Source organism: Argiope bruennichi, chromosome 4, assembly GCF_947563725.1.
Source record: "Argiope bruennichi chromosome 4, qqArgBrue1.1, whole genome shotgun sequence".
Lineage (NCBI taxonomy): Eukaryota > Metazoa > Arthropoda > Arachnida > Araneae > Araneidae > Argiope > Argiope bruennichi.
This window is the reverse complement of record NC_079154.1, coordinates 101510000-101534172: the sequence shown is the minus strand read 5'-3', so window position 1 is coordinate 101534172 and position 24173 is coordinate 101510000. Positions and strand designations below refer to the sequence as shown.

The window sequence follows — 24173 nt, the reverse complement described above, 5'->3', positions numbered from 1 at the left end:
AAATCTGTTTGAAGAATCTACAAAGAATTACATTTTTTTGCAATTTAAAAGAATTCTATACTATTAAGAAGTAAAAAAAAATGTTATTTGTAAAGCAAAATATTAACCATGTATTTTAGGCTACTTTGAAAGATATTGATTTTTTTAGAGATATTTAATTACTGTATTTCCTAATAGCATGAACATTACTAATTTTTATTAAACGAATCAAAGCACAATTATTTTTTCATTCGAAAATCTTAATTTTTACTGGAAGAATATTAAAAATTCTTAACATTGGAGTTTAATATTAGACTTATTATTTTCCAGCTATAGATTTATTACCTTTATTAGAAATATGGAAATTGTGGTAGTAAAATATATTCACCATAAAAAATATTAGGATTAAACGTTGCATAGATAACCTTGTAAGGAAAAGAAGCGTATCTCAGAAATTAGCATACATTTTTATCACGATCTTAAGATCGTGCTGAGATCAAAAGAAAATATAATTTGAGTATCCAAAAGTAATATCCAAAATGTTATTTAATTCATGCCAGTATTATTTTTCAAAAATAAATACAAATCTTATCCCCTTTTCAAAATATCGAAGAACTGAGAAATAAAAACAGAAAATAAAAAAGAAATTGCAATCATATGAAAAGTGACATTTAGATAAATCGAATACTTAAACACGATTTACGATCTAAAAAAATTCTATTTAAAATTTTATAGAATAATAATGCAGGTTAGATTTGGTACAGATTTTCTGAATGGTGGATATTTGAAAATATACTTTTCATGATGAATCATGACAAAATCAGATTAACATTTGAAAGTATTAATGGAGTCTGAACAAAAAAATATGCTTTTATAGAATATCAGAGGATATGCAGTAAATAAAAACTGTATTCTTATCCAAGGATTGGTAAGGATAATACTTGTTTTTTACGTAAGAAAAAAAAAATGAAGATTTTAAATGCGCTGCAATATGGTTTTTTTTTAAATGTAGCTTAAATTAAAAAATTAGTCTATGTACCAAACAATAGATGGCAGCACAATTTTTAATCTAAAAAATCAAATTCTGTATTATCTTGCAGCAGAAATTTAAATGTGAAGTTATTCAAGACTGTTTCGATAAGGTTTTCTCGGAATTTAATAAGGCTAATGAAGCTCTCTTAGAATTAATAAAATGAAGAGCAATTAAAAACTGAAATTGATTAAACCAAATTATTTTAATGGGCATACGAGATTATTTAAAAGGAAAAAAACTAAATATGAAACACTATAACTAATTTAAGGAAAACAGGAATGCTAATTTTAAAAAAAGCATATCAATTTGCATGCACTAGTTTGCAATCTAAAAAAATGAATTGTAAGAATTTCAGTCAATACAACTTAGAAAGAGGTACACATAAGCTCCACATAACACTTTTACCGAAATTTAATTAAAAAATCAAACAAGACTGGTGGTTTTCAATAGCTGTTAATTAATAAATTCCAAAAAAAATATTTCACAAAAGGAATTTAAATATTTTAAAATGGAGGAAGTGCCAATGATATTGCTCTGTTTATTTCAGAAAAATGGCGTATATGTTCATTAAGTAACAGTTTTCTAGTAAGTTGAAATTAATAGCAAAAGTATATAAAGACATTTCATAGGCTTACCGAAGAATCTACTGAAGAGTCTTAGGAAATACTTCCATTGGAATTTGGTTATTCCATTGGAATAACCAAAGTAATAATAGCAGTTTTCCCTAATAAAATATTATTTAAAAAAATATGAGAAAGTATGAAATTTCAGGGAAAAATATGATTTTAAATATTATTATTGAAGTTCATTTTGTGTGTCTCCACATTGTGATTTATAATATTTTGGAAGATGGTGGATGCACTATTATACCTCTTTGAGTGACTACATCCAATTATTGCCTGTGGTCAAAGTGGGCTATTTTGAGTATTTCACAGTACTCGTACTCCATTGAAGGTGGTTTGGATCATTTAGTGTTAGTTAATGTTTAAATACGGCGGATTAATTCTTTGTTAACTTCCTCTAGAGCAAAAAAGATTTAAAATGGATATAAATATTTGAGAATATTAAAATAAATGTAAACAATCATTTCCACAATAAGATATTAAATTTATTTTCAATTTCATTTTTCGTTTGTCTAATGACATAACATTAAGCATAGTATTGATGAGAAGTAAAATGAATTCTTCAAAAAATTTTTGGTTTTTTGAGGGGGAAATTGAGCTGCTTCTCAGTGAAATGATTCTATTTGCTTTGAGAATCAGATAATTTGAGGCAATCACATATGTCAATTATATCTCCATTTCTTACAAAATGAATTATTTTTACGAGACTTCTGATAATTTTCTTCATTATAGTTTTTCAATTTTCGCATAGAAATTTGAAATTAAAAAAATAGTTGAAATGGGAAAATTTTTAAGGTGGGTTTACACTCAGCGAGTAGGCAGCGGCATGCGTAGAAACGCTGAAAAATGCTTTTCGGTTCATGGCAAGTGTTTGCCCCGACGGCACAACAACAAGCTTTGTACAACTGTATTGTATTCTTTTCTTACTACGCATGCGTTTATTGAATTTGGCGGGTTTTTTTGGTGTGGAAAAATGGATCACTTATCATTGATTAATTCCAACATTTTTTGCTTTTAGTTCTTTCTGATGCGAGGCTGTGTGTGTGTGTGTTTTTTTCATTTTATTTGCCATTTTTTTTATAGTCTTCCAAATTTAGGTATGTTGACTTTTTTTTTTTTACCATGTTTCTTTCTGTAAATATTTATCATTTTAATCGATACTCCGTGAAAAAGAAAAATTCAAGGACTCCAAAACGGCAATTTATAGCCAAGCATGGAATGCCTGAATCTATCTTATGAAATTGTGACAAATATAAATCAATCCCTTTTCGCGCACGCGTTGTCTTACTAGCCGTCTTATATCTGGTCGAGTGTAAACCTACCTTTAGACTGAAGAACAATGTTGTCAATTGACTAAAAAATGAAAAAAGCGATTGGAATCTGAATTTTTTTTTTCATACATTCATCTAATATGCTGATATGATAAAAAACATGAGAAAATTTTCATTTAATATATTTATATATAGGATATTCCAAAAGTGTGGAAAAAAGCTTTTATTTTTTATAAATATTGCACTGATGCATATGCAGTAGACTCCCGATTATCCGCGCCTACCGCACAAAGTTTTTTTTTTATTTTTTTTATTTTTATTTTGACTGATTTTTTCAAAAAGGTGCAGTTTTACAGTTATGCTTTTGTAATTAAATAATACATTACAGTATTAAAACAGTACATATGTATTAATTTTTCTGTGCATCCTTGACGCCTCTCGTAAATACAAAGCACTTTTCTGTTTTCATTAACAAAATGCATTTTAGGTTAGTTTTCAGTGATATACTAAAATAGTAAGCGTTAGTTAAACATTTCCTGCTATTATTTTTCGTTTTATTGTACATAAAACGATTTTTCAAAGTTGGAATGACTGTTTTCTTTTTTGCTATACCCGTTTTTAGCTTTTTTCGGATTATCCGCGATTTTTGTTATCCGCGGCGGCAGCGCCACCCAATTCCGCGGATAATCGGGAGTGTACTGTACTTCAAAATTCCAAAATTTCATTAAAGAAGGTGGAAATTATTACGAAAACACTATAAATTCAGCGGAGATTGATAAAATAATTAAATTTTTATATGTCCTCCATAGTGTAAAAAATTTCAATTAATAAAATGTTTGACTTAAGTTTATTTATCCACACAAAAAGGGGCCGCGGTGGCCTGGTGGTAAGGTCTCGGCTACGGAACTGGAGGGTTTCAGGTTCGTGACTCGATTCCACCGAAGAACTGTCGTGTAAGGGGGTCTGTTGCACGTTAAATCCTTCCTGACCAAACGTCCTCCCGCTGGTGTGGTGTGGTGTGGAGAGGTGGGTGCCAGCTCAGGTGTCGTCCTCGTCATCTGACCGCGGTTCAAAATTACGAGGTCCGTCCCAAGATAGCCCTAGTGTTGCTTCAAACGGGACGTTAATATAACCAAACCAAACCACACAAAAAGTTTCACGTTTCTATCGGCAAAACTTACGGAGATATGCTTATTTTTAAATTGAAAGGAATTTATCACAAATTTAGACGGCTATGTAATTTCAAAAATACAAATTTATTTAATTATTCAGAAAAACTGTTATGTGCAAATACTATCGTATGATAATAGCACATCATCCACTCATCATTATTTGTAAAAAATTTACTAATCACACATGATGGCGAAATTGAAGTTTATGCTTTAGCACATATTAAGTAAGTAGGTTGCATTCCTGAAGTAAAGGAAAAACTAAACAACATTTGTATGACTTTTACAAGGAAAATAGTGAATAACTCAAACCTATCAGACAACAGTCTTTAATTTGCTTCTAAGGAGATCGTTGGTTGCCCAATTTTTAGATAAAGATGTTTCATAACAAACCCTGCTAATTGAAATCAAATTTTTTTCATACCATTCGTGCTTTTTAATCATGTCATTCTATCACCTACTAAGTAGCCGGTTTTTAAGCAATTAAGGGTAGTTCAAATTATAATTATCTATTTGCAAAATCTGATTGCAGAACAATCGTCCAAAAATATTTCAAATTTTAATTATTCTTGGATGTGTTATTATTTTGTTTAAATTAAATATTACTTTTCATTCCTGAAAAGTAATATTTAATTTAAATAAAAGTAATAATGTAAATAGTGAAACTACAGCTTTACAAAATCGTCTGTGATCGACACATTTATCATTATGCAGGGTTTACACTCGGCCAGTTATAAGACGGCCAGTAAGCATCGCATGCGCAGAAAAGGACTGATTTATGTCTGCCACAATTTCACAAAATAGATTCAGGCATTCCATGCTTGGCAATAAATTGCCTCTTTTGGCGTTCCAGAAATTTTCTTTTTCACTGCGTATCGTATAAAAATAATGGATATTTACACAAAAAACATGGTAAAATAAAAAGAAAGGTCAGCATACCTAAATTTGGAAGACTATAGAAAAAAATAACAAATAAAATGAAAACACACGCACACAACATCGTATCAGAAAGAACTAACAGCAAAAAATGCCGGAATAAGTGATCAATTTTTTTACACTAAAAAATCGCCAAATTCTACAAACGCATGCGCAATAAGAAAAAAAAATTACAATACAGCCGCATATTGTTGTCCCATCGGGACAATGACTTGCCATCGACCGAACACAATTTTTCAGCCTTTCTACGCCTGTGCTGCTATTGGCCGTCTTATAACTGGCCGAGTATAAATCCAGTGTTAAAAAAAATTTTTAAACTGAGTTTTTGAAATTTTTAGCGACAACAGCTAAAAAATTTTATATTATTAGTTAAAAAGATTTTGGCAATACTGCAATAAGTTTTAGAGACATTTCAAAACAAGTTACAGATATATGGGTGCATTTCTAAATTTAGTTTTCAGATAATTGAGCAGATGAATGAAAAAAGTTAACTGAGCAGATGAATGAAATTCACAATAATAACAGGGAAATCAATGAGAAATTTTGGCTCAACCATGCCAAATAAGGAAAATTTATTTCGGCCAGCCAAAATTAGAAATTTCAAGAAAAGGTCTCTCAAAAGTTACCTAAACTATTTAAGGGATAATTCTTCATCAAAATTGAAAGGAAATTTTAATAACTATGCAAAGAAAAATATGCTGTTGAAAAAAATAAGGGAAGACATGAAACTGAGAAGCTTTTGCATTCCTTTGTTTCAAACAGAAGAAAATATCAAACTGGGTGGCAATAAGAAGAAACTTTGTCTAGAAAAACAATTTTTTCAACAAGAATCTAAATACTCTATAGTAAAAGAGATTACCAGACAAAACTCTGAACCCAAAGATATGATTTCAAAAATTTCTAAGAAGTTATTTTACATTTTATTCCCTATTTTTGCAACATTTACAGGAGTTTTAACAGTCTATTTTATTCGGAAATATTTGAACTAAATAACTTTTTATTTTCTGTAGAAAAAAATTTGAAACAATTAAATTTTGATTTAAAATTTGATTATAATTAAAATTAATTAAAATTCTGAAACAATTAAATAGAAAATTTGAAAAAATGAAATTTAATTAGTTTTAAGTTCTAACCTCTAATCACTACAGTTATGGTAAACTCGACGTTATTCCTATGAAAACAATAACGACAACAACTAGAAAATTTTCTATCTAAATGCTTTGCCTTTGGCGACTTTTGATATAAACAAAGATCCGATAGTTATTTCAAGCCATATATGTACTTTCAGTAAGTTCACATCGTAATGACGTCAAGAGGTTTATTTATATTCTTTTTTATATTAATGCTCTGTTTTACTTAATCGTTTGATATTGCAACCAATTTATCACATCAGATATTTTGTAGAAATCTACCGAAAATCCAAAATAAATTTAAGAATTTAGTCCTTGAGATATCAATATAAAGATTATAAATTTTGGAAATTCATATTAAAGTAAATTAAGTTTGATGGCAAATGCAATTTTCTCAAACAAGTTTATTCTTCATTGTGAACTGCATTTTAAGAAGTTAATATCTCCATTTATTGCGGAGATCATAAAAATCCTAACACCATAGTTTTATCAATATTTTACGAATATCTTTTTTTTGTTGCCATTTCGGGAAAATTAAATTTATTTTGAACAAAGATAATATAAATAGAGTTGCTAAATCTTTAAAAAAATAGTCTTTTAAAGGCATATTATTAAAGTAAATATTTAATGGATGTTATAAAATTTTTACTAACATTAACTTCAACATATTAAAATAATTATTTAAAATATTTTGGCAATATATTAATAAATTTACAGCAATATCATAATAATTGATGCAGATGAGATTTCATCTCTAAATTTAATTTTCTTCTAAGTGATAGGAAGCCGTTTAATCAACTAAATGGATGAATTTCAGATTAACGACAAAGTAACCATTGTAGGAAAAAATCGTGTAGGTACAATTGCTTTTATAGGAAACACTCATTTTTCAGATGGTCTTTGGTTAGGGATAATATTTGACCAACCAGTTGGAAGAAGCAACGGAAGCTTCGGAGGAATTCGGTATTTTAAATGTGGGAAGAATCACGGAACTTTCGTTCGCCCATGTCAAGTAAGGAAGATAAGTTTTGTACCACCAGAATCAGAAGTTCCAAAGAAAAACTGTCGCAAACATTATCCAAACTACTTAAGGGATGAATGTTTATCAAAACAGAATGAAAAGCATAATAGCTACACAAAGAAAAATACACCACTGAAAAGAACACGGGAAAATATAAAACCGAAAAGCACTTCAATGCCTTTTATCTTATCAGAAATAGATGCCAAACGTAATGGTAATAATCATGAAGAAGAATCCGAGCCACTCTCTGGGACGGTAATGAATTTCCCACAGAACATAGTTTCTCGACGAGAAAAAATGAGCCTAAGAGAATTTAATGACATGATATCACGGACTGCTAGAGATTTAAATGAAATTAATGAGTATTTTGTCATTTCCGATGGAAAGGTGATACGTCTTAAAGAATTGAGGAGGAAGTAAAGCTATTTATTTAAGGAAAATTAAATTTTATAAAATATTTTTTAAAACCATTTTCATGCTTCAAAATTTTTTTTTATCATTAATGGGAATAAAGTAAGAGATTACATATGAATTTTTTGTTCGTCATTTACATTTCTTATTTGAATTTGTTATTTAAACATGTATAAGTAGTTACTAGCTTTCTTGCAAAACTAACCGAATGGTGTGCACATTGGTTGGAATCTAGTTTACAGCACCCCTTTACCTCGCTAATGGATGCCAACAATGCCAAATGCATAAATATACAGATACATTTCTCAAGTGCATAAATATACATATAACAAATATATGTATAAATATAGATCAAATCACGTGCGAATCACATGCTGCCAATGGAAATCGCCGAATTGGCGAAATTTTTTTCTTGACGCTTTTTGCTCACTGTTACAAACGAAAAATACCGAATTTTACGTTCAAGAGAATGAATTGAAATCTTATGCAACCGATAATTCCGTTGAACTAGCTGATGACAAAAGCTGTTATTTTCCAATATATGGAGGCAAGCTCCCTTCCTGTGTGATTTTCAGGAGAAACTGGTCAAAGACTGTTCTTCATTTTGCAAGAAAGACAGAAATGCTAGTTTTCATTCATTCCAACATCAATGTGGCGCTGTTGAGCCAAATTTGGCTCTTGCATCTTAAACCACAATACACGAAATAATTAATCGATCGTTGACTAAAGCACATCAGCTTGTAACTAATTGTGGTTCAGTATACTCAGATAACACCCCTTTTTGTCTGAGATTCACGTTTCTCAGTCGCGCCATTTCATCATATACCAAAAAAAAAAAACATGAATAAGCAATTACTAAAACTTCTTAGCTAAGAATTAACCAATGGCAATGAATTTATCAATAAAATTTAATGATTGCGAATTTTTAATGGTAATTTATGATTGTAGAACAATGTATTAATACTGTTCTTCAAATATCATTCTTTGGAATAATTTATCGTCATTCACTGTTTAAGTTGTATAATTTTTCATTTTACTAAGTTTTCATTATTAACATTATTATTATTATTACTTAAGCATTAGATTAACTGTGACTGTGATATAGAGCGTTTTCATTTTCCCCCGCTTTGCTTGTGTTAATGTATTTTTTCTTTGATATTTCATACGCTTAAGTTTCTTTGAAATTGTTTTAAAATAAATATTTTTTTAGTTAAAACGACGGAAATGCAATTTTCTCAAACAAGTTTATTCTTCATTGTGAACTAATTTTAAGAAGCTAATATCTCCGTTTATTGCGGAGATCATAAAAACCTAAATTCCATAGTTTTATCTATATTTTATGAATATCTTATTTTTGTTGCCATTTTGGGAAAATTAAATTTATTTTGAACAAAGATAATATAAATAGAGTTGCTAAAGCTTTAAAAAAATAGTCTTTTAAAGGCAATAAATTTATTATTTTTAAGGCAAATATTTATTAAAGCAAATATTTAATGGATGTTATAAAATTTTTACTAACATTAACTTCAAGATATTAAAATAATTATTTAAAATATTTTGGCAACATATTAATTAATTTACAGCAATATCATAATAATTGATGCAGATGAGATTTCATCTCTAAATTTAATTTTCAGCTAAGTGATAGGCAGCCGTTTAATCAACTAAATGGATGAATTTCAGATTAATGACAAAGTAACCATTGTAGGAAAAAACTGTATAGGTACAATAGCTTTTATAGGAAACACTCATTTTTCAGATGGTCTTTGGTTAGGGATAATATTTGACCAACCAGTTGGAAGAAACAACGGAAGCTACGAAGGAATTCGGTATTTTAAATGTGGGAAGAATCACGGAACTTTCGTTCGCCCATGTCAAGTAAGGAAGATAAGTTTTGTACCACCAGAATCAGAAGTTCCAAAGAAAAACTGTCGCAAACATTATCCAAACTACTTAAGGGACGACTGTTTATCAAAACCGAATGAAAAACATAACAGCTACACAAAGAAAAATACCCTACTGAAAAAAATACGGGAAGATATAACACCGAAAAGCACTTCAATGCCTTTTATCTTATCAGAAATAGATGCCAAACTTAATCATGGAGAAGAATCCGAGGCACTATCTGGGACGCTGGCGAATTTCCCAGAAAATATATTTTCCCGACGAGAAAAAGAAGGTCGAAGTGAATTTAGAGACATGATTTCAAAGACTGCTAGAGAATTAAATGAAGTTAAAGAGTATGTTCTCAATTTGGATAGAAAGTTGAAACTTCTTAAAGAATCGACGAAGAAGGAAAGCTATTCATTTTCTGAAAATTAAATTTTATTAAATATTTTTTTAAATCATTTTAATGCTTTAAATTTTTTTATCATTAATTGCAATAAATTAAGAGATCACATATGAATTTTTATTTTCATCATTTACATTTCTTATTTGAATTTGTTATTTAAACATGTATAAGTAGTTGCCAGCTTTCTTGCAAAACTAACCTAATGGTATGCACATTGGTTGAAATCTAGTTTACAGCACCCCTTTACCTCGCCAATGAATGCCAACAATGCCAAGTTGCCACTCAAAATGGCTGACAATATCTGTTTTACAATATTTTTTTATATCCATAAAAGCGCAAAAGTCTGCATATAACCATGGAAACATAACGATTTAAGACAAACCAGCATTTTTTTAATTGTTAATTAACTCCTCAGACATAAACTAATGCAAATTAAAGAAAATAACAGAAAAAACATTCTTTGAAATTTAATGAAATTGTACGAAAATCGATGTTATATAATCACAAAACTCTAAATACAAAGAATGTACACTACATTTATTCATAATTAATGGATCAAAATATCAAGTTAGTTCTTTGCAGGACCTCCCTTGGAATCTGTTACTGCGTGTATTGTTTTTACAATTGATAAAACAAGGTTTTCCGTCGGATCTTGATGTCTAACCGGCTAAGCTTTGACATACAATCATTTGGCGCCTTGCGAGGTTCGCAATTTTTCGGTGTCGCTTTTGCTACCGTTACGCTATTGCTGCCGTTTGCTTCACATTCTGCCATTTCGTTAAAATTTGGCGATAACTTATATTTTTGGCGAAAATGACTTATATCAAAGCTGTTCCATCTCACCATGCATTTTGTACTGCCATCCTGTTTTTACTGTATTGTACATGTTTTTTTACTAGCAATGGTGTATCGTCTATTGCGACGATCAACTCCATCTCAATTGTGCTCAATAGGGCTCAAGTCTAGTGACTGTTGTGGCGAATATGGTTGAAAGGACACGATACAAATTCCTTTCCTTACGATCCTGGCATTTTGCTTCGGGTCTATTTATTAAGAGCTACATATTTTCAAAAATCTTCTGATAGCATAATTATGCTACCAGTTAATAGTGGCTCTTCATAAGACAATAATGATATATAAAATTATAATTCAATATTTTATAGTAAAACCTCAAATAATCGTACTTTGTTATTAGACGGTATTACACCCCCTCCCCCCTTTCCTTACTTCATTCCTAAAGATTACTTCATCATGTCGAGAATATGAAGAAACATATGAAGGAAATCCTCCCCCTCTAAAAAATGTCGCCTTGATGACGAAGAATAAGAAGTTCTGGAAATAGGAGATTCAAGGAAATCTACATAGGATGAAATACTTATTGGTGCAATCCGTTGTTGTTTTACAGAACTCTTGCTGATTTAAGATACGTGAACACAGTTCTACGATCAGTTACTACGTCCCCTTTGAGCTTGCATTGCGAAAACGCTTGAAAAAGGTGATAGGCAGAAAAAAAAGAACTATTTCTTCTCTAGTATGCAATGCATAGAAAAGATTGCAATCTCAACCCCGCCCCATCCCCAGTAACCTTGCGATTGCAATGAATCACCGCATTTCTGACCTCTTAAATCATTTTAAAAAACGCTAGGAAACATTTTTGAAATTACATCGCTCTGGCAGTTCGCTACCTTTAAACACAGCAAGCTAGATGAGTGAAATTTAACATTCAGTCTTCGCACCAATCTTGCAGATTTCCATCAAACTTCAGAGACAGTCTGAACATGGGAAGTCTTTTGTACATCCTCGTGAATACATGTGTGAACATAATAATTCTAAAACAGATTCTGTTAGACGGATGAACTGTGATACTTAAATTTGTTTAATTCGAACCGTAGCAAATTTAGAACTGAATCTCCTCATCGTGTGCCCACTCTGATTTCTATTTGTGTGTGCGTATGTAATGACGATGATTTAAATATGTCATAAGATATTTGCAATAGTATTTTGGCACCAAAATTTTCAATCCATGATTAGATTATTGCTGTTAAAAATGTTTATATCGATAATCCATCATTAGAATCATTATCTGTTTTATTATGCGAGTTCGCAAATTGTACAGACTAAGTCTATGGCAAAGGATACCGACGTGCTCTGATTGGTTTAAGCCTTGGCATCTTTTCGGCAATGTTTTGCCAAAAAGATGCCATACCGAAATATATTTTTATAAAAATTTATAAAATTTGTGAATGTATCTGCCCTTCTATTTTTTACGGTTTACATGTAATATTAATCTGGAACACATATACAGCAGAAAAGATCAAATCCTGAAACCTAAAATCTGGAAATATAAAAATTACAATTTATTAAAAATATTTTTTGTGTTTGTTTCTTCTTAATATTATTTTGATATAACTAAAAAAATTAGCTACGAAATCACATATTCCGTTAAAGCTTACATATTTATACGTTTTGGGCATTAAGTAATCATCTCCCCATATGTAGTTGATGGGAAAGTAACAAACGTTCAACAACAAGTTTCAATGACTGCATAAATGATCTAATAAAAGAACGAAAATCATAGAAAAATAAGAATTATTTAATTGCTGCATCATATGTTGAGTAATTACTTTCATATAGTTTTTATACTTTTCTGCATAAACAACATTAATTACTTGTATTACAAGTATTATTAGTAATATTTATTATTATTATTATTAATTAGTATTAGTAGTATTACTAGTAATATTTAGAGAAAACAGTTATATTAATAAAAATTAGATCGTGTTGATATTCACTCGTATCTGCCATAAAACTAATGAAAGGTACAAGGTTTGAGCCAAATAAGCGAAAACTACACTATTATGAGTGCAAAACATTGCCAAAAAGTTACCAAGGCTTAAACCAATCAGAGCACATCGGTATCCTTTGCCATAGACTTAGTCTGTACAATTTACGAACTCGTTTTTATTATTTATCTGTATTTATGTGCAAAAAAGAAACTCGAAAGTAAATGTGAATTTAAGCACGCGATCTTTATATTAAAATTCAAGAAATATATATATATATATATATATATATATATATATATATATATATATATATATATATATATATATATATATATATATATATATATATATATATATATATATAAATTAGATTTAAATGGTGAAAATAAAAATCGAAGTACAGAATGAATATTCTATATTTTTCATTGTATTATAAAACTAAATAAAAAAAAGCAGCCCATTGCGTAAATATATGTGTAAGTTAAATTTAATATAGTGTGTATTTCCGTTGTTTTTTTTTAATGATAAAAATAAATTTTAAGTGCTTAGGAAAGATATTTAAATAAGCTTGGAAAAATAATATTTTGAAACTAAATAAATATACTACTATTTAATATTTGGACTTCATCTAAGATTGTTTTTTTTTAAACATATATAACTCTCTTGTTCCCAGTCGGTACACACTGAATAATAAATATTGTTTGCATACTATTTTTAGATCATGGATCTAAAGTAATCATTTCGCTCGTCTTGTATACATTAATGAGCTAACAAGATCACATACCAAATTTCATTCATTTAAGCCAATGCGTTTTTGATTTCTCTCAGTTTTTTTAAAAAAACATATATAACTCTCTTCCTCCCAGTCGGTACATACTGCACTACAAATATTGTTTACATACTATTTTTAGATCATGGATCTAAAGTAATCATTTCGCTCGTCTTGTATCACATCACATACCAAACTATCTAACAACATATATCTAACAACATCACATACCAAATTTCATTCATTTAAGCCAATGCGTTTTTGATTTGTTTCGGTTTTTTTAAACATATATAACTCTCTTGCTCCCAGTCTGTACATAATGAACTACAAATTTTGTTTAATACTATTTTTAGATCATGGATATAAAGTAATCATTACGCTTGTCTTGTATACATTAATGAGCTAACAAGATTACATACCAAATTTCATTTATTTAAGCCAATGCGTTTTTGATTTCTCTCAGTTTACATACCTATGTACTTTAGATGCTAGGTTGTAATCATTTAGAACTTCACGTTTCGTAGCTAACCCATTTCGCGTATTCTGGGACAGACAAACTTCTTATTAATGCATTTTGCTCAATATTTTGCATAAATCTTCAATTTTATTGTAAATTATATATATATACCGAATTTCTTCTTAATAAAGCTCAAAGCTTTATCGAGTTATCATGTTAACAGGCAAAGAGACATAACTCAAAATTGTGATTTTGGGACTCGAAAAGTTTAAAAAGTAAAAATTCTTCAAATTCTAAAAATTTATTTTTTCCCCCACGATTATAATAATTTCTTTTTGTATTTTCCGCATGCAAGAAAGTAACTAGCGGGAGTGATTTGAGAAAAACTTTTTCGCATACTTTCTAATAAATCTGTCATGCCAGAAAACGCTTTAGATAGCTTTAATTTTAGACGTGAATTGAGCATTTTTACTGAATCTATCGTATCAACCTTGGCGAGTTATTCGGCGGTTAATACTTAAAATGCGTTAGCAGTATCAGAAAATCGAATTAGTGTTTAGACATGTTTTTCTTTACCGATGAAAAGGCCGCGGTGGCCTGGTGGTAAGGTCTCGGCTTGTGAGCAGTAGGGTTTCAGGTTCGTGACCCAATTCCACTGAAAAACCGTCATGTAAGGGGGTCTGTTGCACATTAAATCCGTCAGACCAAACGTCCTCCGCTGGTGTGGTGTGGAGAGAGGGGTGTCAACTCAGGTGTCGTCCTCGTCATCTGACCTCGGTTCAAAATTATGAGGTCCGTTCTAAAATTGCCTAGTGTTGTTTCACAACGGGAAGTTAATATAACTAAACTTTACCGATGAAAACAAAAATTTGATAAAAGCTGAACTTGTAATCACAAAATTTGATATATTTAAGTCACTTCGCTTTTGAATTATTATGTTTGTATGTTTATGAAAGAACAGGCCGACAGACAGTCAACCTGTAATTGGATCTGATTGAAAACTTGACAGATGTCTACACTGCAGATGCTAAATCTGTGTACAGAGTTTTATCATCATGTTGTAATAATCTTGTTAACTTATATTCGAAAAGCCAGACAGACCAATTTCCTCCGAATAGGTTTTACTTAAAATTTAATAAAAGTCTACTAATTTGGTGTAAAGACCGTATACGAAAATTCATCCATCTAGCTCAAAACGGTTTTGAGTCAACTTTGTTACAAATAGAGAGATAGGTATCTTCTAAAAATGAGTTTCTCGAACTCAGTGAGGTCTAAAAGGTGGAGATAAGTCAAAATATCGAATTTGAATTTTTCAACGATTACTATACTTTCTCTGTACTACATATATGGGAAAGTATTTTTTTCTTCACTTTTACTTTACTGAGTACTTATTATTATTCTTTGTTTACTTTACTAAGTAGCATTTTACTCTTACTAGGTTATCACTGTTTCGCATACATTTTTGCAACTGTTCGATACCTTTGGAATTTAATTTACAAAACAGTTCGTATAATAAAAGTAAAAAAATTCATAAAACTCAATTTTAAAATTTCTCAAAATTTAATTTAGCAAAACATTTCATAAAATTCAACAAAAAACTCATTCATTTTAGTCATAAAAATGATTCACTCTATATACTAGTTTGCAAGTTTCATTTTTTTAAATAAACACTGAATGTTTTTTCTTTCCTATTTTAAATACAAAACTTATTCAAATGAGATTTTAAATAATTAGCAATCTGTTGTCTAAATTCTCAGATGTCAAAAGATAAAAAAAAATAACTATATAAGGATATATTTAACATTATGAAACGCATGCTTATGTCATACCATCAAAAAGTGCAATACATTTTTAAAGAATGAAATAGGAATATAAAAATTTGGCAATGAATGTATAGTTCCAACTTTGGATTGATGTAGAAAATTCAAATAAATATGACTCGTGAGGATGGCACTATTTTTTTAAGAAAATGGAAAACCTTTTTCTTATCGTTATATGATGGATGTCAAAACTGTTATAGGATTCAATCTTCTTAAATACAATGCGACATTTTACGAGCTGAAAAAAAAATTCAAATTTGATGGACATTTGTTTGTAATACCGAACTCTAAGTTTCCAATCATTAAATTATGTTGCCAAAACAGCATAATTTGAGACTTCCTCTTTAAGATAGTTGGCTCGACATAAAAATAATGTCCTTTCGCCGAAGTTGAATGTCTTGGGAGGTGAGATTTTCTACAAAAGTAATCTCGGCAATTTTTATTCCAACCTTAAAAACCTTTTGTTATTTCGTTTAGCCATTTAAGACTTTGGGTAAAATTTTTGGAAGATTGACACGATTTAGCCATTCTATATGAGAAATGGAACACTAATCTTAAGTTTTAACAGGCGGTTTCCTACTTCCTTTTCCTTAAAACAGTTTAAAAACAATAAGATCTTTAAATTAGTCTTTGAATTTAGCACTTAATATTTTATTTTATTTTAAATGCCATTTGGCAACAACTTCAGATTTATATTAAAAATGTAAATAATCATTACCTAACCAGTACCCAATATTTTTATACCTATGCAATCCATAAAAATTACTCCATAGTTATCTAGTTACAATAAAAAAATTCAAACTTTAATCAAAATATGGCTAGTTTTACAATAGGAGACAGAGTTTTGATTTTAGGTAAAAATGCAACCGGTAAAATAGCTTTTGTCGGGCATACTCATTTTTTAGATGACCTCTGCTTTGGAGTTATTTTAGATGAGCCAAAAGGAAGGAACAATGGCAGTTTTGAAGGTGTGAGGTACTTTAAGTGCACCAGGAACCATGGCATTTTCGTTAGAGCTTGCCAACTGCGGAGAGTCTCGCAACATGAAATCAAAATAGTGAAAACGGAAGACAAAATAAAGAATGTAATGAGATATCCGAACTACCTGAAAACTAAAAATTCCTTACGACTTCAAGAGGATAAAAGAAAACAGAAAAATGCTGCTCTAACGACAAGAAAAATGAATTCCGATACACAGTTATGTCCTCTAAAACCAAAGATTCAACTAAAAAAAGAATCGAATTGTAAAAAAGAAACCGTTTTGAAAAAAGAGTCTTCTCTGCTAAATACAGAGCCTACAAAAAATGTGGTAATTCAAGCCAAACACTCATTAAGTTTAAATTCGAAAATCTGCTATTTTCAAGAACTCGAATCTCAAACATTGGACAACGAGGTAGAGGCGGAAGCAGCCAAAATGAAACATAGAATAAAAAAATTAGAGACAGAATTGAAATATGCAAGGAAAGTAATTGAAAAGAACAAAACTGACAAAGAAACTTTAGAAGAACAATTAGATTACTATCAAAAACATGCATATGCTCTGCAGAAAAAGATAAACAAACTGAACCGAGACTTGACTGAATCGGATAGAAAAACAAAAGCATTAGAACAGAAAATGGAACAATTACACCAAATAACAGAAATATCGATTATTGAAAAAGAAATGGCAGAACATAAAATTGAACAAATGGAAGCTGATCTTCAAGAACTTACAACTACGTGTCAAATCTTACAAACTGAATTAAGTATAAAAGAAGAAGAAATGGAAATTCAATGTGAAAATAAAGTTCCAACTGTTCACTACATGAAGCAGTTGGATTATAAAAATAAAATACTCTACAATGCTTTATTACAACTTAGAAAATTGTATATTTTAAAGCACCAAAATCTTTTGGAAGCTGAAGAAACAATAAAAAATAATATGTCGGCACTAAAAGATTTAGCAATATCGCAGGAAAATTTACAGAATGTTATCTATGTTTTGAATCAAGATGTTTCAGATATGCATGAGACGATAGATGGCTTAACGGAAGCAGACGAACTGGTTTGTGAAGTAACTGAAAGGAGTTTGATTCTTGAGCATAAAATGGGTGCTTTGGTGGAGACTTTGAAGATAATGGAAGAGTCCATAGAAGTAAGTAATGAAATTGAAGAAATTCTCCAAGAGAGTTATTTGGAGCGAGAGAAAGAGATAGAGGCTATGGAACAAAAAGTATACCAAACTGAAAAATCTCTTCTGAAGACAACAAATCTCGTAAATGATTATAAAGAAGAACTTGAGAAATATAGGCATTTGGTTTACGATCTTAGAATGAGAAATGATTTATTGGAATTAAAAGTTCAAACAGTTACTCAGGAGAGGAAGCTAGCAGTTATGGAAGCCGAGAATTTAAAGCTACAGTTCCATCGTGAAAACAAAATGACTTTGCAGCATTTAGTAAAAGATGACAATTTAGATATCGAGAACCAAACTTTTCAACAACAAGTTAAATATTTGGAAATGTACTTGCCAGAAAACTTTTTTGGTAGAAATGAGCACTTAGCACTGCAAGGCAAATTATTACTATTTAAAGTGATTCAGAAACTAAACCTTTTTCAAAAATACATCATTTCTAGCGATTTTAAACATTCATTTCCTTCTGTACAAAATCAGTTGCAGGTATTAATATTTCAAACGCATTTTCTTTTAAAAGTACTTACCTTGCAAGAACTGTTGCAAACTTATGAAGTTTCGTTAGATAATGGAAGCATACAAAATTTTCTGTCTTCAGGTGCCTTCTACGAAATTCTAAATATAAAACAGAGAGAAATCGATCACTATTTAAATTTATTTTGTAGAAATGATCTTGATACCCCTCAAAATATGAAAATTCTGGATAACACAATAAATATGCTGCATACCATGTTTAATCTTAAATTTTGCCCCGAACACAAAAGAAGAATTATTAATATGGAATATCTTTTAAAAAAGATTTTTGTATGTGTTAAATGTATTGAAGAATATTCCATGCTTACCAAAGCATCTTTAAAACACCCTGAAAATGTAAAGCTCAAGAATATAGAATTTCGATGCAGCGCCTTAATTAAAGATATAACTTATTCACTTAAACGTGTGACTGTCAGTAAGGAGTTTCAGAAGACATTTAATAATGAAGACAGTGTTAGTCGTTTGAAGCACATGCTGTTTGAATTAATGAGACTTATGGAAAGGTATGTTAAATTTTGCAACAGAATTTGCGACAGATATGAAAAAATTTATTCAATATTTTTACTTAAAGTTCTGAAAAAACTGGACCAAATATCAATGGAAATTCAACACCTTAAGAATTTGATTCAGGCGGTGGAAAGTTTGGAAACATGTGACCCTGTTACTAGTTCGATTTTTGTATCTTGGATAAAAGAAAAAAAGGCACAGGAAGAAAAATGGATTAATGAACTTCAAAGAAAAGCATTTTTCTTTGAAAAAAATTTATCAAACAAAAATCTTCAGCAAATCAAAGAAACCCAAATCACTAAACAAACGATAGAAAAAAGCTCCCAAACAGAAGAAAATAGCGATGAAATAATACAAAATGAAAAATCAACAATTCTCTCTTTAAAATTACACGATATGGAATGTTCAGCACACTTTTTTAAATTCAAACTACATCAACTACAAATGGAACGTATGCAAAATCAGCTCTCATATTTGACACCATTAAAATTACTTCCAAAGCGTAAGCGTTATCATCCAGACGTTCATAAGATTATTATGTTCCAGAAGTCCTTGAATAAAGTCTCTGATGACTTGATGAAAATAATTTTACCCACAGTGGTCGACATCAGTTCCGAGAAAAATAATTACAAGAGTTTCAAATATTCACCGCTGATACAACGTGAACTTTTTAAAAAGGACATTCAAATGAGAATACAGAATCTGGAAACTGAAATACATGATTTTAAAAATGAAAATCGTTTTAAATAAAATAAAATCCTCTTTTTTACTGAAAAATTTGATGACAAAATGTTCTTATTTATTTACCTTTTACACTACCCACCCTTTTTACACTTTCACTGCAGCAGCTTAAAAAAGGGACAATTCGAATACTAATCAGAAACATCATAGCATGATAATGTTTTATGATTTGATCTCATTTGTATCAACCGTTATATTTCGTGCGTTATGATTTTTTACATGATAAAAATATACTAAAAGCTATCATCACGTTGAAAAATTTTAGTATCTTGAATTGTATTTAAAAAAATAATTGAATCTAGAGTGTAAGAAACTGAAAATTTTATTCCATTTTTATTTTGTTTAATAGTACGAAAACTTTTAAAATATTCATACTGATTTTTGACAAACTTGATGTTTTTTTTTGCGCATGTTCATATTTAAAGTGTTTCTCCGAAACTTTCTCACACTCTCTCTAATAAGCTTGTCATGCCAGAGAACGCCTTACATGGCATTAGTGTACAATAATTGAAGAATATTTTTTTGTATGATTTTAACAATTTTAGTGAATCTATTATGTCATCCTTGGCGAGTTATTTGGCGATTAATTCCTGGCATACCGTTAATAGTACCCATAAATCGAATTTACGTTTCAGATTCGCATTTCTCAACCGTATGAAATAAAAATGACACAAAACTGCACTTGTAGTCGCAACATTCCATACCAAATTTTATATATTTAAGTCACAGAGTTTCTGAATTATCGCATTTCTGAAAGTACAATCTGACAGGTGTCTATACTATAGATGTTGCCTTTGTGTACTGAATTTTATGTATCTTACTCTATCCCTTTTGTAATTATAGTATTAACTTATATTAGAACAGCCGAACAGACGTACTTCCACTAAATAAATTTTAATCAAAATTTTATAGAAATTTGAAAATTTGGAGCGAAAACAAAAATACCAAATTTCAACCGTCTGCCTCAAAACGTTTATCAGTTATCTTTGTCCCATACAGACAGACTGACATTGTCCAAAAATGTATTTAGAACTCAGAGCGGCCTAAAACGAGAAAATTCGTCAAAATCTCGAGTTTGAAATTTTTGACGATTTTTATACTCTCTCTGTTTTACGTACAATAGAAAGTAAAAAGACACTGTTATAAAATTGTGTTTAAATATAATTTTCAATAATCTGTTTAATTAATAGAAAAAAATTATAACAGAAAAATGGGAGTTACTGAAACTTTAACTTTTTAAAAAAAATGCGATATAAGAAAATAGTTTTCGTTTAATAATATGCCTTGAAATTAAATAAGAAAATCGTTAGGATTTGATTGATTTTTAATTCAAAATGTAGTTAAAGTTTAAATTTTTTTTCTTTTATGTGGGCATTTACTACTCAAGACATAACAAATTACCAAATCTGACACTTTCAGTCAAACGGTCTACTATGAAATGCATTTTGAGTGATTTTTTCTATCGTGCATGTCACATCACACAATTTACAAATAATATCCAGCCGTTAAAAGTAAATTGTGTTGTATATATATTTTAACTATATAAAAATAACGATTCAATTTAATACTGGCGTGAATTAATGAGGTAACTGTCATGCGAAAAAAGACGACATTTCGCATCTAACTCTGCGTTGTCATGTAAGCTTTTCCTTTTGCATAACGCACAATTAATTCAAAATTAATTTGGTGTAGTTGATTTGACATGTTCTACATGCAGTCAAACTAGTTCCACATGCTCAAATGATGACAATGTGTTTTCCGTAAACACGATTCCAACGTTAATGCTCTGAGTTTTGGCATCAACATTTGGTTATTGTTTATATTAAATTGCTACATTATTGCTAAATGTTGGCGACAAATTCTAACTGAGCGGTAACTAGCGAAGCTGATTGCTTCGAATTAGCTACAACGTATCAAGATCTGAAGCTAATATTTGGTTACGGTTTTGTAATCAATATTCAGTGACAATGCAAATTTTTGTGATGACTGATGTCATGGTAACAGAAAAGTGGAATCATATGCACGAAAAGAAAAGTTTATATTCGTCTCATTTTATGCAATCACAGTTCGTTATTTTGCTACTCAGAATAAATGTTCTTATTTTGCTTTGAATTAATTTCACAACACAATTCCAATTCCAGCTTGTGAATCTCAATCTTCATTCCTTATTAGTTTTAAAACATTCTTTTGTTTAATTAAATTAGCTTGCTATTAACATTAAAAATAATCAGGTTTGTTAATATTTAGATGATATTTGATATATAAAATCACTATGAAACAATTTTTAGATTAAAATAAATATAACTGTTTACTGATGTGATGTAATCATAAATTTAAATAAACAAGTAATAATTAAATAATTACTTGTAATAATCTTGAATTAATATTTAATCCCAGATTTTATTAGCTGATCATGTTTTCAAACAGTAAAAAAATAAATGTCTGTCATAAATTTCTGTCTGATATGATACGACGCTTAGATAGAAATTTCTTGCTTATCTGATTCGATAAGAAATTTCTCATTTCTTTCTTTCTTTCAACTTTTACGGGAAAATTTCAAAAATGATTTTTTCATATTAATGAAATCTTAACCAATCTTCTTAGTATGACTGTCTTATTATTGGAATACTATAGTGCCAGGTTTTGAATTAGGCAGATTAGGCTGCCTAAGTCCGTTGCTCCAAATTCGATAAATATCTACACTTTTGATGTTAAATCTATCTACTAAATTTTATTGATCTAGCTCTTTTCGTTTTGTAATTATCTTGTTAATTTATATTCGAACAGTCAACAGACAGATTTCTTCTGAAAGCATTTTGTTCAAATCTTGATGCAAATCTACAAATTTGATGTAAAGACTGTTTACCAAATTACATCTTTGTGTTCTGAGCTTCCTTGATTTACCATTGTTACAGACCGACAAACCGAAATAACGGCAAAATGTATTTCTCGAATCCGAAATTTCGGGTTCAAATTTTTTGATGTTCACAATACTTTCTCTTTGTAACTTCGTACAGGAGAAAGTAAAAATATTAAAATAAATTATTAATTTTCAAAAAATGTGCCGAAATGCGAAATTAAATTGACCATCCTAGTAAAAGATAGGCCCTATAATTTGCACTGCCTAGGATTGCAAAATGTCTAAATCGGCTGAAGGCTGTGGGTAAAATTGATAAGCAAGCTGCTTTTATAAGCTTTTCTGAAAGTTAAGTAGGTATTCAGAAATTTTAATAGTTTCTAGACAACGAATTAAAAGATGAGAAATAATGTTATTTAAAGAAAATATGAAAAAGTTTTGTTTTTGGTTGAGATTAAATGTCTGTTTAATGTCTCTAAAGATGTCTGTTTAATATGTCATATATTCCAGAACAAATTATTGCTCATTAAAATTATGAAAAAATGTATTTATTTTTAATTTATGTAACTTCTTTTTTTATTGATTTTCAGTTATTCATCATAAAATCTTAATACTAATAAATATTACAAATTATTCTTAATATTTTTTGTATCATTATGAGTAATACATAGTTTGCAAACAGTGCTTAATTGTAAGAAATCCAAAAGTTAAAACTGAATAAAAATATTTTATAAAAAACAGTCTAGAAAACCATTCAAAAATAAATTCTGTACTATCTCTACTGTTGTGATTGTATTGTTGCGTACTTGCTTAAAAAGAAACTGGCATGACACGATGAAAATGTAAAATTGCATTACCCGAATGTCCGGAGAAGTGAATTAAATATATTTCATACTGTATCTAATTTTGAAGAAATTTGTTTTAAAATTGTTGGATATGTTTAAGCTATAAATCTCTATTGTTTGTTCCATAATTTTAATAAAGTCATTTTTTTTTTATCCAGCGATTCATTTATAGGAAATGTTTATAAAACAAACCAAGTTTTTGGCAACAGAGATAAATGTGAACAATTCTTAAAAAAAAAAGAAAAATTTATAACTTTATTAAGAATGTTTAAAATAGAAAAAAAAATGGTAATAAGTGTTAACAAAGATTTTTATTCTGTTGTTTCCCAAAATAATCTAAATTCTTATTCAAATTGAAAAAAAAAATTCTAAAAGGGATTTTTTTTCGCGCTTTGCAAAGTAGTTAATATTTTTATTAACTATAAAAATGAAAAAAAAAAAAATCAAATATTAAAGTGCATTGTTATTTTCATGTTTTAAAAATCAATTAACATCCTTGTTTACCTTAGCTTAAAATTCAAAGAAATGATAAAGAAAATAACTGTTTCGATATGAATTCGTAGAATACCACCATATCAAAGAGAAAAGCCTGGATACAGTCAGCTTTCACTATATCTGAAACTAGAGGACCTCCTTGTAGATAAGCGAAGATGGCCAAAGAATTTTGGTTTATCATGCCCTAAACCCCATGCTGGTCAAAAAAATGCATTAGCCTTGTTGTCTTATAACTGTTGCCATTCTCTTACTCAGATTATGCAATTTTCACGAAACTTCTGAGCTATCGAGAACCAGTCCCTTACAACACTAACTTCTGACAG

General features: G+C 29.6%; 1 protein-coding gene across 1 annotated transcript; it reads left to right on the top strand.

Annotated features, from left to right (window-relative positions):
• The first annotated feature begins 9241 nt into the window (after positions 1–9241).
• LOC129966388 (dynactin subunit 1-like) lies at positions 9242–24170 on the top strand. The gene is made up of 3 exons (XM_056080811.1): positions 9242–9758; positions 16604–18250; positions 24106–24170. The coding sequence occupies exons 1-3, from the start codon at positions 9242–9244 to the stop codon at positions 24168–24170; spliced, it is 2229 nt and encodes a 742-aa protein (XP_055936786.1).
• Positions 24171–24173: the final 3 nt, after the last annotated feature.

Coding starts and splice junctions, on each gene's coding strand:
- LOC129966388 (XM_056080811.1), top strand. CDS start 9,242: ATGGATGAATTTCAGATTAATGACAAAGTAACCATTGTAGGAAAAAAC. Junction 9,759..16,603: donor ACGAGAAAAAGAAGGTCGAA/GTGAATTTAGAG, acceptor CTCATTTTTTAG/ATGACCTCTGCTTTGGAGTT. Junction 18,251..24,105: donor TGAGCACTTAGCACTGCAAG/GCAAATTATTAC, acceptor TCTCTTACTCAG/ATTATGCAATTTTCACGAAA.